This window comes from Canis lupus, chromosome 13 (genome assembly GCF_003254725.2).
Source record: "Canis lupus dingo isolate Sandy chromosome 13, ASM325472v2, whole genome shotgun sequence".
Classification (NCBI taxonomy): Eukaryota; Metazoa; Chordata; class Mammalia; order Carnivora; family Canidae; genus Canis; species Canis lupus.
In genome coordinates this window covers 34,745,519-34,761,095 of record NC_064255.1, presented here as the reverse complement: position 1 = coordinate 34,761,095, position 15,577 = coordinate 34,745,519, and the positions used below count along the sequence as shown (strand labels likewise).

The 15,577-nt window shown below is 53.8% G+C and overlaps 1 protein-coding gene across 1 annotated transcript in view; it reads left to right on the top strand.

Moving 5' to 3' along the window:
• Nucleotides 1–4,078, top strand: part of KCNK9 (potassium two pore domain channel subfamily K member 9) — a 77,312-nt gene extending 73,234 nt beyond the window's left edge. The window contains exon 2 of the mRNA XM_035708081.2: nt 1,962–4,078. Within this exon, the coding sequence (XP_035563974.2) occupies nt 1,962–2,803 (842 nt within the window). The 3' untranslated portion in view covers nt 2,804–4,078. The remainder of the gene's footprint in view (nt 1–1,961) is intronic.
• Nucleotides 4,079–15,577: the final 11,499 nt, after the last annotated feature.

The window sequence follows — 15,577 nt, the reverse complement described above, 5'->3', positions numbered from 1 at the left end:
TTTGATGTGTGGTGGTCTTTGTGTTTATCCTACTTGGAGGTCCCTGGGATTCTGGAATCTATAAGCTTGTGTCTTTCACCAAATTTGGTTAATTTTGGCTATTTCTTCAGAGTTTTTAGGTCTTATTCTCTCTTTTGCTCCTGGGATGCCTTTCTTCAGGTCGGATTTCTCGATTGGTTGCTCTCCCCATCAGCCTTTGGTTTCCCCATTCTATCCTTTCTGGCCTGACTCCAACTTTGTCATTTCATTTTCCCTCTTTTGCAAAGAATATGGGGTTTTTGAGGGGCTGGAGCTCAGTACTGGTTCAGTGGGATTGACGGTCAGAGAGGATGAACACAAGGCATCCTGGAAGCAAACAAATGGTGTCATTTCTCTACTGAGAATATGACCCCTGGGGTAGGTAGGACATGGCATGAATTCCTGCCAGGGGAGGGAGATAGACCATAAGTGATAAAGTCCTGGTAGAGAGGTGTGAGCTTGAGCAGTCAGATGATGTTTCTTGTGGGAGACAGGGGGCAGGGGAGGTCTTGGGGGGTCTGGTTGGTCCCTACTGAGTACCAGGCCCTGTACTAGGGGCTGTCTGACTCAGCAGGTCTGCACAATCCCACCTGAAAATTATTATGATCCCATGTAACAGATGAAGAAACCAGGGCACCAGACCACCCCTCCCAGCCCTGGATAATACAGCTGGTGAAAGGACTAGGAGCCCATGAGCATACGGCTCAGGGTAACATCAGGGAAGCCATTTTTGAGGGGGGGGATTTGAGATGTAGGAAGGCTGTGTTCATCCTCCAAGCTCTCAGTCCAAATGCTGCCCATGATTCAGGTTTTTTTTTTTTTCTTCCTTTTTCTGGACGGTATTAGTTTCAGAACTTGAACCTGCTGAGTCTTGCGTTCTTTCTGCCATATTGTGTAGACCGTATCCTGACTCTGATATGAATAACAAGTAGCTGAATGGCACCTGGCAGGTAACTTTACCCTTTCAGCACCCCATCCTCATTCTGAACACGAGGAAATACAGAATCGGCTTTGCACAACGGATGTAGGGGATTAACGAAGTGACGTGCTGTGAAGTTGCACAAAGAGTATCAAAAGCACTTACCCGTGCACGGTTCTTGAAAGATTATTTGCTCCCTCTTTCCTGGGAAGCCCAGAGTCACACAGTGGCACAACCGTATTCCTTCATTTATTAATCTTCTACAGGCTAGGTGTTACTCTAGGGGTGGGGGATCCAGCAGTGAACAAAACAGGTACAAGTCTTTGCCCTCCTGGTGTTTGTATTACACTGTGCAGTTACTCCTCTGGATTCAAAACTCTCTGCTTTTGAGCCTCGTTCTTGGTGCCCAAAAGCTCTGGGTTCAAATCCCACCTCTGAAGAAATCAAGGTGTCCTACTGTTAGGTAACCAGAGCTCAGTGTTCTTGTTGTATCAGACTCATCATGCCTGGTTTGTAGGGTTGTTAGGTGGTCAGAGTGAGGATCTGTGGGATGAGGACTCCGCCCAGAGCCTGGTCTACAACAGTAATGTTGGTCCACAGTGGCCATACTTCATTTTGTCCTTTGGCCTCACTACTCTCACAGCCTTATTAGTGAGGATGCTGCTTTTTCTTTTTAAAAAAACTTTGTTTTGCTCTAAAAACAACAAAATGCTCCCTGCCCCCCTCCTCTGAACTGCCCCAAAGAGCACCTCTCCCATCCCTAAATTTCAAAGGACACCTCCCTGATTCTTCCTTTTCCCTCCTCCCTCCAGGATGCAGGCATGCTCTAGCCTCCATCCCAATCGAAGTGCCCGCACTCCCTTCCCAACCCCAACCTCAAGTGACATTTCTTCACTGGCTCTCCCTCCCGGGTTATGGGCCTGCCCCAGCCCCTTCCTCCCTGAAATGCCAAGTGCAACCCCACCCCAGACCTCAGGGGACCTCTCCTCACTCCTTCTCCCTGTTTTCTCACCCCTCCCCTCAGGTTATGGGCACGCTGCCCCCGGCACCGACGCGGGCAAGGCCTTCTGCATGTTCTACGCGGTGCTGGGCATCCCGCTGACGCTGGTCATGTTCCAGAGCCTGGGCGAGCGGATGAACACCTTTGTGCGCTACCTGCTGAAGCGCATCAAGAAGTGCTGCGGGATGCGCAACACGGAGGTGTCCATGGAGAACATGGTGACCGTGGGCTTCTTCTCCTGCATGGGGACGCTGTGCATCGGGGCGGCTGCCTTCTCCCAGTGCGAGGAGTGGAGCTTCTTTCACGCCTACTACTACTGCTTCATCACGTTGACTACCATTGGGTTTGGGGACTACGTGGCGCTGCAGACCAAGGGCGCCCTGCAAAAGAAGCCACTGTACGTGGCCTTTAGCTTTATGTATATCCTGGTGGGGCTGACTGTCATCGGGGCCTTCCTCAACCTGGTGGTCCTCAGGTTCTTGACCATGAACAGCGAGGACGAGCGGCGGGATGCCGAGGAGAGGGCGTCCCTTGCCGGAAACCGCAACAGCATGGTCATTCACATCCCCGAGGAGGCACGCCAGGGCCGGCCCCGGTACAAGGCGGACGCCCCGGACCTGCAGTCCGTGTGCTCTTGCACCTGCTACCGCCCGCAGGATTACGGAGGCCGCCCGGTGGCCCAGCAGAACTCCTTCAGCGCCAAGCTCGCCCCCCACTACTTCCACTCCATCTCGTACAAGATCGAGGAGATCTCACCAAGCACATTGAAAAACAGCCTCTTCCCGTCCCCCATCAGCTCCATCTCCCCCGGGTTACACAGCTTTACCGACAACCACAGGCTGATGAGACGGCGGAAGTCCATTTAGGGTGCGGGGCGGGCGGCGTAGGCAGAAAGAGTCACTTGTCCTGTTTGACCTCGAGTTCCACTGGCCCACCTCGTTTGTTCTTTCTTATTATTAGTATCCTTTACTGTTGTCCTCATTATCTATTATTTTCTTTCCTTTTTTCCTCCCCTCCCCCCACCCCATGGTTTCCTTCCTTCCTCCCCGCCCCTCCTGGCGAGACAGAGCAGGCCACAGGGAAAAAGAAAGGCCCGTCCTCCTCTGAAACTCGCGTCTGAGCATGAAGCATGGATTTCTTCCTTCCTTCCCAGCGAAGTATGCCTTACATTTCTCCGCAGCCTGCCCCATCTCTGGGGTGGCCTTCCCAGGACAGGTGTGAGACCGAGACCACCAGGCAGAGCTGAGAGGATACCCAACCCAAAGTTGCACACCAGGCTGCCAGCCGGCGAGTGCCCACCCACGTGCTGTCTGACCTAACTCCTCTCTCTCCTCCCCAAAGCGGTGGGTGGCTGTGTGTGTGTGTGTGCGTGCGTGCACGGACTGTGTGTGAGTGAGGGAGTACACATGCCCGTGTGCTTCCGTGTGTGTGTATGTGTGTGTGTGTGTGTGCACCGTGTGGCGAAACGGAAAGTATCAGGTATTCACGGTTTTCTTTTCCATGACACAGTTCTGTTGATAACCTGCTTTCAGCGGCTTCCAAACAAAATGGGGAAAACCAAACCCACGAGGTTTTTGATTTATCATTCTGCCAAACCAAGCATGTTCCATAAGCGGTCTTCTCTCCCAGACGTGTCATGACCATATTTTTTAAATGCTAGGTTCTAAATTATATTAACTTCTTTTTAGGGGGGTGGGTGGGAAAGAGGACATGGATCATTTTAGCTTGCCAGTTCAAAAATTTTTTAGAAGCATGCACTTTGTTAAACTGGTATGCATTATCAACGCAAGAAAACAAAACTAGCAATGGAATAATCCAAAGCCAGTAATAATATTAATTTATTAAAGGATTTATTTTTAATCATCTGCAGTTCTAACAATTTACCGTGCAACTGGAAGTGTCAGGGGAAACTGGAAAATTGTTGGAACCACAGAGTATTTTGTTACTTCCCTCTTATTTATAGAAGGATGGAAGCGGTGGTGGTAGTGGTGGCGGTTTGTGCAGCGTCTACCTGCATAAATAAGAATTGTGGTTTGGGATGCTTGGATGAGAATGGGTATTAGGTGGATGTGGTTTATTTTCCTAATAAAAAATGACAGGGCATTCCTTGTTTAAAAAATATATATACGTATTTCAAGAAAGACAGTCTCTAATTGCATTTGATTTGTAAATAAGGGCAAGTCTGTGTTGGTCTCAGGAAGCGTTTAGAGGCAAGGAGCGGTGTCTTGGCCTGCTGGGAACGTGTCAATCTCAGGGGACAACTTTCCTGAGAAGTGGAGAAATTCCTCCCTGTGGTCCCTTTGGACGACCCACAAGGAAGGCCTGTTAATCTCCTAGGGGAGGGCAAGTCTATAGAATTGGGCACACTGGGGGTCTTTTCAGTGACCCGAATAAAGAAAAATCTGGAATCCAAATTCCCAGAGGGGACCTTCAACTTCGCTCGTCACCACCCCTATCTTTTCTAGAATTCACTCACCTTCCCATGTCTTTTTCATGAAGGGAATGGTCATGACTCTTGGATAGAAAAGGGCTTTGGCCCAGAAGGAGCAGCGGGAGCCCCCGTGAGATCTCCCGGAGTGGAGGATCCGCTGCCTAGAAAGAGGAGGTCTGAGGGATTCCTGAGAGGATAAGCCACCTAGATGCCACCAGCCCCAAGCATTTGGGCCATTGGAGTGAAACACAGCAGTCCAGACTCCTCTGGAGGGGCAGGCACTGTAGTGTCACATCCCATGTTGACAGTGGCCTCTGTATCCAGGACACAGGGCCTGGGAAAGGGGTCCGAGAACCACGGTTCTCAACCTTCACGGTTGTCTTGGTTCACTCATTTAAAAACAAAAACAAAAAAAACTTTAGGGCTCTAAAACCTGGCCAGAGAATAGATTTTTTTTTTTTCCTCGTGGAAGAAATTCTTCATTATTGAGGGATCATAGGTATGAAAATACTAGTCCACCTTTGCAGAGTGCCTCCTGCTTTGGAGGAGAATGCTTGCGATCGGTGTGAGGTTTCTCATGAACATCTTTGTAAGATTTGTCCTCAAATGGGGTGTATGACAATCTTTGATCTGTAAGGGAAACTGAGGCACAAGGTGGCTGGTTTGCTCAGTGTTGCAGAGCTGGTCCTGGCCCGAGAAGCTGGCTCCAGCACACCGTGGCCTCTGCCTTCAGCCTTCAGCTGAGGCCACCTGCTTCTCTCTGCCCACAAGTGGGTGCACCAGGAGTCAGAAGAGCCCAGTCTCAGCCCTTCTTCATTCAGGGGCTGGTTCCCTGACTAAAATAGCTGTGTAAAGTGTCCTTCTGTTTAAATGTTTCCAGGGACAGGAAAAAAACATTCCATATTCTATATTTCCAGAATTGACTGTTCTTTATGGCAGTAAGGATTGTAGGGTGAAGTTCTTTCTGTTCAGTGATGACCACCAACTTGAGCATTGGAAGCAATGTAGACCCTCATGCTCCCAGATCCCTCCTGGTTCTCGGTCCTTGGCTACTGCTCAGCCCACCTAAGGGCAGTCAGTGAGTCTCCTCTTCCAAAGCTAAATATCCTTGTTTACGCTTGAGGTCTTCAGGGCACGGTGGTGAACCTTGGTTTGCTTCCTTTGGGATATCTCGCCTTTTCTCAGATGGCCCTGGTGGTTCCCAACTCTGGTCTCCAGCCAAGGAGTCCTCCACGCACCCCAGTAAGGTGCTCTCATGGGGTGTCAGCGAATCGACAGCCTCCAGGGTCCCTTCCTCCTGATGAAATGGGGCTGGGGCATCTGCATCCAGAGAGCTGGCCCCCTGAGATGGCTTAGTCAGCAGGAGAATCCTCAAAAGCCAAGAGGAAGCTTTAGTCTGAGTCCACCTCCCTGAGCTCCCTCACTTTTGGGGGAGGAGACAGAGGGGCCAGGAAGGGGGAACACCAAAATCTCAGATTAGCCTGCCAGGCCCTCGGTCTTCCCATGTGATTCTCCACCTGCCATCTTCCTGGCTGTGTGGTCACCGCTGTTGCTTGTACCCCGCAGGTCTCTCCATGTCTCAGGCCAGGTCTCCGCTCCTTGCACAGCCGATGACTTCTTTCCCCAGTCCGGTTTCTCAGCCCCCTTCTTGTAGGTGGCAGCACCCCTCAGTGAGGGGGACAAGTCACTCTAGATTGTTGGGACACAGATTTCAGCTTCAGTCAGGGCCACGGCCCACCGGAATCCCAGGGGAGTGCCTGGCCACCCAGTTCTAGAAAGCAGCATACCTCACAGGTCCTTAAAGAGCTTTCGGACTCCCACTTGAACGTTTTCCAGCTTAAGGGATCTCCATCCATTCACGTCACCAAAGATGGGAGGAAGGTGGGCAGTGGCACGGATCATCCTGAACAGGCCTGGGTGCTTTCTAGAGACCTTCCCTTTTTCACCACCCCCATGCCAGCTGGAAGGTGCTATCGTGCCACGGGACCGTTGGACTCTTGTGTACCTAGAAGTGAGCCCACCGTCTGGGTTTTGAGGTGCATGGTTAGCCCCAAAGCTGGAGTCGGGTCTCTTCTTCCCACCCACAGCACTCCGTCTTGAAACCCAGGCAGCAGACCCTTCAGTGCAGCGGGCTGCCTGGTGCTCTCTGAAGCATCTGTTGTGTTCCTGCCGTGCATCACTGATTGGGAGGTGCCGCTTGCCCTTGGCCGTGAGCACAGCAGGTCGTTTGCAGCCCAGAAACCTTGCCCTGGGAGAGGAAGCAGATGGACCCACACTGCTGCCTGGGAGGCCCGCCTTTGCAGGTGCTCAGACCCCATCTACAGAAAGGGGAGAGGGACTGCAGAATTTGGCTCGCCGCAGCTTCTCTGCACGCGGGGCCTTCAGTGGGGGAATGTCTGGACAGCAGCTCAGAAGCCCACAGTGAGGTCTAGGAGGTCACTTTTCTCTGCCTCACTTGATCCGAAAGCCTCACGGATCCCGATTCCTAGCAACGCTCACCAGCAGCTGGAAGCTGGAGAGAACGGGTTAGAGGCATTCATTTGTCTGTGCACATGGAGTCGGAGAGGGAGGTGAGAGAGCAAACAATGATCAGAGGAGAAAAACCACCTGCCGCTGAGGTCCATGGCCCTGTTTCTTTCTGCAGTTTTTAAAAATAATCGGCCCTAATTAAGCTACCAGTTACGGGCATCCAGAGAGGTGCAAGGTCTGAGGCCTGTGCTGGAACATGTCCATTCTATTAGTGTGATGGGGTACCTTCCTCTGAGGTGCGCTAGTGCCTGTGGCTTCACCCCAAAAGGGGTGCAGACAGGGGGCCTGTCCTGGGGAGCCTGCGGCTAGGACTCTAACAGGAGTTTCTTCCAGAGTCCTGGCTTACCTGGGGGTGTGTCCGGGGTCCCAGACAAGGAAGGGTTGGTAGGGCCATGCCTCCTGCCTCCCTGGGCCCCCAGAAGTCCTCTCCCCTCCCTGGCCTCTGTTGTGGTCCCACGACACATGGGATGGGGTGGAGGTGGGGGAGGTTCAGGAATTTGACCCATGAAGACATTTGGCCTGGATGTTCCAATCAGTGGGTACTTTTGAAGGTTGGGCTACCAGGAATACCAGAGACCATTTCATTTGGCAGGGTGCTGGGGAGATGGAGGGAGAGGGGGCAAGCAGTGGTGCCAAGAACAGAGCATCATCACATGATGATGGGTTGCCCAGAGCCCTGGGCGTAAATCCATTCTGGATGGCCCTTTCTTGATGACAGCTTGGGACATGCCGCTGTGGGGAAATCCTATTCCCATGATTCAGGGGGAAATCCTGTTTCCATGATTCTCCCCCCACCAACTTTGGAAAATTGTAGATTCAAGCAAAGTTGCAAGAAGAGTAGGATAAATCTCTGTATACCTATCACCCAAACCCCCCACCAGCCTGTAGCACTTTGTCACACTTGCTTGACCCTCCTCCCACCCCAAGGTACTTGGAGGATGAAGTGGGGTCTGCAGCTTTTAGGTGGTTCAGCCAAAGCAAAAAAGTGATCTCCTGGGGCCAAGAGCATCCTAGAGAACAGCGCCACAGACACTGCAGGAAATTCAGCATTCATGCAATATCATTATCTAAAATATAGTCCGCATTCACATCTTCCCAGCTGTGCTCCCAGAATGTCCTCCAGAGCTTTCTTGTGAATCCAAGAGACAAGGTCACCTCCACCTTACTCATCTGGTTGCCCCAGATTACTCCAATCTAGGATCTTCTTTCTTGCCATTCATGTCTTTCAGATGCTGCCCCTTTGAGGGGTCCAGGCCCCTTGTCTTGGGGGGGGGGTACCCCATGCTCTGCTTCTCTCTGGTTTCCTCATCTTGGAGACGTTAGGCAGGACCACATGGTGATGTGGTGTCACCAATTGATGTATTTGAGGTATTTGGCTTTCTCGAGCTCTCTCTGGTTGCCTCCCACTGTAGATACATGGGTTACACTAAATGTCACTCACTCTCCTCTGTTGGAGAAATGAGTGGAAGGTCCTAGGGAGGTGTCCACGAGACCCTGGGTGCCGGGTCTCATTGCCAGAGCTGAACACTCTGCTATTCCTGACTCTGCGATCTTTTCCCTAAACACCTGTGGGGCCGACCCAGCTATAAGGAGACGTAAGGCACAGAGCTGGGCTTCCGTGGCCTACGAAGCTGGCCGGCAGGGCTGAGCCGGTAGGCTTGCCGTGGGACCCCTGCAGGCTGGCTGGGGCGCTCTGGCCCCCGGCAGCTCCTCAATGGGCCTTTCCTCGCATTAATAATCCTAAAACCGTAACCGGCTGTCGTGGCCATGCTCTTGGCCATCAAGGACCACAATCAGGACCTCTGTCTTGGACAGATTTGCACTGGCAAGTTCTGGGGCATGGAGTTTCAGTTCTGATAACACAGAGCAGCGTTCCCACCCCCACCCCCACCCCCCACCCCCCACCCGGGGCTAAGCAACCTTTCATCTTAATCAAGAAAAGACCCCCGTGCGGCTTCTCTGAGCCCCCGGCCGCCCGGAAAGTCCCCCTGCTATTGTCCATCATGGAGGTGGAGAGGGGAGCTCCCCACTCCTCCACCCAAGGCCCCTGATGCACTCAGGGATGCCTTCCTCGGGGCTCTCCTGTTGTGTCACACGAGGACATCCTGGGAAGCACACCCTGATGGCTCTGCCTCGGGAGCGGTCAGCGCTGGGCAGCGCCCAGAGGGGGATAAAGGCAACCAGAGTCCTAGCTGCCTGCCTGGGTGGCCTGGGTTGCCTGGGTGGCCTGGGTGGCCATGCGTATCTTAACTTCAGTACAGGCGATTGCCCCATCCCTGGAGCTCAACGCCCGTCCACGTGCTGAAAATCCATCACCCGCTGTTGGCGATCCAGGGGCACTTGGCTGCTGGAGTTGAGTGTGCCGCGTGCCACAGGCCGCGAGCTGCCCACAGCCGGCCTTTTCCCGTTAAAGTGGGTAGTTGGTACATCTTCAAGCTCCAGAAGCGAGCTTGTGACATTGCACCCTGTCACCCTGCATGGGGAGGGGGCCCTGTGATGGGAACGTCACCAGGAGCCAGGTCAGTGCCACGTTGTCCTGCTAGGTGAGGCTGGGTGGTGAGTGCCAGGGACCCCCAGCCTCAGCTCCACACCCGCCTGGCATGGGCTCGGGGGCCCTGGGCCCGAGACAAAGGCAGGCGCCCCCGGTCTCCATGGGGGCAGCGTGTGGGGTGGAAGCTGCTCAGGCTGTGGCACCTCGCACACCTGAGACCGGTGGGTGCTAGCTTTGCCCCTCTGAGGCTCAGTTTCCCCAGCTTTCAGTTAGAGGTTATAAATAAGCCCTCCCGCACGGAGTGGCTGCGGGGATCGTGGGAGACGACCGTGACTGGGCACCTGGTCCGTGGCAGGTGCCGCGCTGGTGTTCTCAGGCATGTCTGCAGTTCTCAGGCCAGCTCCAGGGCTCCTACAGGTTCCTGCCTGGCGTTTGACTCAAAATGAAACCATGGAAAGGAGGGGATTGCATCTGGCCGAGGAACTTGGCTTGGTGGAGGAAGTAGCTTTTGGAAATCTCTCAGGGGAACCTTGACGGAGCAAGTGGGTGCTGTTTTAGGCGGAGACAGAGCGTGCGCCGAGGCACCGAGTGTGGACATGGCGGAGCAGGATCAGTGGAACCCTGCCACAGGCCACACCTGACAGGTGGCGGCGACCGTCCAGGCCTTTGACAAGCTCATCATATTCTAAGTCGTTCTAGTCATTCTCATGCTCAAGAACCTTCTCTGGCTCCCCGTTACCCACACAGTTAAGTTTCTTTCAAGGCCCTTCCCTCTCACACCTAGCTTCCGTGGAGGACCTGTCCATCCAGACGTCTCTACCTGGGGTCTCCAGTCATGACAGCACTCCAGAGAGATCCTGGAGTCTCACCAAACCTGAATCCTCCGGAGTCTTATTGTTTAGGTGGAGTTGATGGGTGTGTGTGTGTATTGTTTGAGTCTTCTGGATGTTAGCTAGGATTTGCACAGGGGAACATTTCTGGATAAGGTCCGCTGGGTCTTTCACTTGAGCATCCGGCGACTTGTCCTGATGAACAGATACCAAAGATTAGCAGGGAGCTAACAAAAAATGTTGTCTAACTGTTGGGCTCTCTTGGCACAAGGATGTGCCGGTTTCCGATCTATTCTACGAACAACAGATTCCGTGACTGCCTGTGACCAGGGGCTGCACTAAGACCCCACGGGAGCTTTGATGGCTGGTCAGGGCTCCTGCCCTTATTCCATGTTTCTCCCCTGGATGCTGAGGGCAGGGTGTCAGCAGAAGAGCCAGGGGTGTCTGCTGTCGTGAGCGCTGGAGGCTCAGGTCTGTTCTTTAGACCTTTCCTCCTACTGAGGTGTCTGGGGTTTGCACAGGAGGTATGGCCAAGGTCAAGGAGTGGCATCCAGTGTGGACCTCTCCCCCCACCCCCCACCCCCCATCCAGGCAATGCAATGCGGCTTTTGATTTTGACATGAGGCCTCTGGGTGATGGAGGCTGAGGGGGCCCGGGCTGGGTGGAAAGCAGCCAAGCCTAGGAAATGTGGGTTGAACCAGGATTCAAACCTTGCCTTTGTAATTTGCTGTGTGGCCCAGGACAATTCACTTCACTTCTCTGGGTCTGAGTTTCTTCCTTGTGGCCCAGGTCCCCACCCTTACCCCACCCCGGACCAAGTCTGCCTCATTCTCTGCCACCAGCTCCAGCCCGGGGAGGACTGGCTGGGCTGACGTCAACCAGCATCTGGACGTATTTACTCAGACACCTTCTGTTGCAGGTGACTCTTCCCCAATTAGATTTTTTAACAGCATATGGCTCCTTAATTAACCAGTAGCTTCTTGCAGTGGGTCTCTGCTTAGTTTCCTTGACTGTGCAAGGCGCCCTAGCTGCGCAAGGTGCATCTTCTAAAGAGAGCTAGACTGAGGCTAGGGGAGCCAGGGACTCTGTATCTGCAGCACTTACCTGCCCCTATGAGAAGATGGGTTTGCCACCCCCACCTCCAGGAATTGCCTTCCCATTAATCCTGAAACCCCAAGTCCTGCCCCTCCATCCACCTCTCCTCTTTCCTCCTGCGTGCCAGGCTTGTCCTTACATCACAGTTCTCTATGCTTCCTGGGAGGATTCAAGGCTGCATCCCCTACCTGCAGAAGCCACTGGCTCGGGTCAGTGTCTGGCCAGCCTCGTGCCAGGCCCCATCTGACTCAGGGCCCCCATCTTTGCTCCACTGGGGCTGAGCTATGATGGGTGGATCTTAGGCCTGCGTGCAGAGCGGCACTCTGAGAATGAAGCCCTGACTTCTGCTGCTTGTCCACGCTTATGCAGGTGGGACACGGGGAGACTGGACTCAGAGGGGACATTGCTGGAAAGGGATCCAGGGCTCAGACTGCACACTTCTGGCCCTTCTTCCCCAGGCTCTGTGCTAAGGCTCACAGGGAACACTGCTTACCACGAGAAAGGGACACTGGGGGATGGCCTCGGGAGGTGGCAGGAGGGGAGGCCACTTCCAGGCAAATGGGATCAGGGGTCTTCATGATGGAGGAGGCAGCGTTGCACAGGGGCAGGCAATGGGCAGGAGAAAGTTCCAGGCCCTCAGGAAGAATATGTCCTGAATTTACCAGTAGCTCATGTTGTTTCTGGAAGCCCAGCTCTGTGCAAGTCACCAGGGACAAAAAGCCTGAGAGGAGAGAACGGGACTCCAAGGTGCAGGCCTCTAGAATGGCTACAGGGCCCCTTGCACAGGGCCCAAGGCCCAGCTCTGGGAGATGGATGAACCCTGGTTGAAGCCCCTCCATTGTCTGCTCTGTCACCCATGGGGGAGGGAAGGGAAGAGAGGGGAAGGGAGGGCACCCTCCCTGGGGGGTGGACCTGAGAATGGCTTGGAGGACAACTAACGTTCGAATCGGTCATCCTGGTGGACATGCCCCATCTGCCTGGGCCTTTGTCTCCCCATCTGTGAAAGAAGGATCTGGAAGGGTGGGATTCTTTCAGAAGGACCAGAGGTAGAAAACCCTATAGGGTAGATGTGGCCTAGGTTCTGGTGCTCCCTGGGACACATGGGCATGGCTTTCCTGCCTGGTGACCGTGGGCTCCAGCACAGGAGGAATCAGGGCAGGAAAGGGGGAGAGGAGGCCGTGCCCGAGGGTGAGGGAACCACTCGGAGAAGCTTCTGTTCTTCACTCTCCCGTCACTCCTGGATCCCAACCGTAGCCTCTCCTCCAGAGGTCCCAGTTCGTGTTTGTGGAAACCTCTAGCATCCAGAGAGCAGGTCTTGGTTTTGTGAAGTTTAGCCATCAGCCCCGGTCTCAGCTTCACCTCCTCAGCACTGGGGGGGGGGGGGGGGGGGGCCTGGTGGCCTTGGGGTCCCTGCCTTCCCCATTGTAATCAGGCCATGTGGCCTCAGGCAAGTCACCTCTTACCCTCTTCTGTGAAGGAGATGGCCAGGTGAGAAACAGGTGTCCCCAGAGAAGTACGGCAAAGATAACGTGTCATTATGTCTGGGGCTCTTGGTTGAGATTTTGGTGGGGGGGTGGGGGGGTGGGGGGGCAGGCTTGCAGGAGGGGGAAGGGCCAAGAGCTCCTGACAAAGGGTCTCTGACCTGGGCCAGCTCCTCGCAGCTAGGGACAGCACATTTTCCAGGTACAGCTCTGTAGTACCTCACCCCGATGCATCGTGTCTCCACCCGCTTCCTCCAACCCTTCTGTTGATGGGCTCTCCTCTGTGGCCCCGTCTCTCAGTTCCCAATGGACCAGATGCTTGGTGATGGTGTGGGTGGGATGTCTCCCTGGGGACCCAAAGCCCACCATTTCCCTCCCACCTCCGACACACCCCGTGGAAAGTCTCACCTTTCCTAACCTGGGAGGATGGAGCAGCTACGAGATGGGAGCTGCAGCCGTGGTGGGCCTGGTGGCTCCTGAGGCTCCTCCGTGTGGCGGGGCCTGCTGCTTATTTCCAAGGCACACGGGGCACTGTGGTGAATGGGGCCGTCGTGGTCCCCAGCCCCGAAGGCCAAGCTCCAACGTACCACGTGCCTCCAAGATGCCCAAAGCCTAGAAACCGAGTCAGGTGAGCAGCTATGGGGATCAGAACATGCCTCAGCAATCCCTACAGTTTTGTGAGCAGAATTTTCAGAGTTGGGTAGGGAAAAAAAAAAAAAAAAAAGACAATGAAAGGGAAATTGTGATATTGGGAACCCAGTGAAGCAGAACCCACAATTACCAAGATTTCTCTATAATTTGATGGCTCCTCAGAGACTCACACACTCCTGAAAAAGGCTAATTATATATTTGTTTATTCAGCCTACAAATAGCATTTTGACAGCCATTTGGGGCCGGAAGGGACCTCCAGAGGTCACGTCAGCCCACCACCCTCCACTTTATCAGAAATCTCCGTGGAGTAGATAATGCACTGGATTAGGTGAAACTATTGGTGCCACCCACCGAGCAAGCTTTAGACTGGGGAGACTGGCTTCCCCCCAAATGAGGCGGTCTCCGTGCCCATGAATATGCGTCGGGTGTGGGGTGGGGGGAGGTTTGCAACTAAAGCATCAGACAGAGGCTTTCAGGGAGGAGGAGGATTTAAACCACTGATCTGGTTAACAAGGAGGAAGAATTTCTAGTCTGTTCCCAGCAGGCCAAGAAATTACAGATGCTCCCTCTAAGATGTACAATTTTTAACGTCAGCCAACTGTGTGTCCTTGAACCTCAAAACTGCAACAAGACAAGAAGCATCATCTGTGACCCTACGCGTAGGATAGTTAAGCTTGAATTAGTTCCACGCTCACACGCATTGACACGATGGGCATAGACGCACAGGGAGCGCTCTCTGGGGTGGGGGTGGGGGGGTGGGCGCACAGAGATGCGGATCCTCACGTATTCATCCGGGGTGGGGGTGTGTGTGTGTGTGTGTGTGCTCGTGCTGACTGGGTATCTGGATTATTTTCTTTGTCGGCATTGCTGGACACTTTCACGTCTGCGTGGCAAGAGGACGTGGGTCTGGTCCTGAGGGCGCGGATGCGGCTGGAGGCCCTCCAGAGCGCTTGCAGGGGAGGGTGTGGGAATTCGGGACGTTTCTACCAGAAGCCGGGGCAGCTCGGCCTCGCTGCGGGTGGATGGGATGGCTCGTCCCAGAGCCCCAAAGCTGGGACCTCCCTTCCCGCCCCCCGGTGGGGGTTTGGGATTGGACCACAAGCCTCACTGCGGTCCAGGCGTCGGACCCGTGGTGAGAAGCCACCCCAGCTTGGGCAAAACCAGTGATTCCAACCAGACCACAGTGAACCAAATTCAAAGAAGCCTACTGTTTCCTTTTCCTGTGTTTCCCTTTTGTTGATCTTCTCCGGCCTTCTCCGCCTGTGGGGAGGGCGCCTTCACAAATGGCCTTAGCATGCCGTTCTGAAGTTTAACAGAATGAGACAACCATCAAATGAAATCAGAGGTATTTATTATCACAGCTTACCTGAAGAATGACAAACAAAACTGTATCACCAATGTTTACAAGTCCAAGTAGACATCCAGCCCGTGTAAAATATGTAATTTATGCAAGGGATTGCATCTTTCTTTTGTAACGAATGCACTAAGCAACCCTGTATATATTTTACAATGTCTTTACAGAAAAAATCATTTACTGTAGTGTTGTAAAATAATGCACTTTTCTAATTTTTTCATTAAAATCTCTATGGCACGTTTGCAAATGTGTCTTGGTCTTCCTTCACTGAGAAAGCTGCATCCCGAGTCCCCTGGATGCAGCTTCCCCCACCCCACCCATCAGCCACCTTCCCACACCTTTCTGGAGCGAGGGGAGCGGGGCCTGAACCAGGCAGCCCTCTTGCTTAAGGAGCCTTTTTGCCTAAAAACCCCAACTGCACCGAGACCTGGTTTGCCAGTTTTTGTTTTTCTCTCCTGGCTGAAGAACCTTAGTTCAGAACACCAGACGGCCCCTTCATCCTTTCACACCTGCTGTCCCACAGTGGAAGGCAGAAGGACAGACAGGTAACAGGCGCTCAGGCTTCACTCGAGGGCGAGGGCACAATCTGCTCCTGGTGACCTGTAGTAGCTGCTCCGAGGTGAGGGGCCTCCCGACTTCACTCGTGTTCCAGAGGCACAGACATCATGCAACTTGCCCGGGGATGCCAGGGTCAGAGCTTCCCGGCGGAGGTGGGGGGCGGAGGGACTTGGCTCTCAGGTTTGGGCATCACACTCACCGGTGGGGGAGCAGCTCCTGA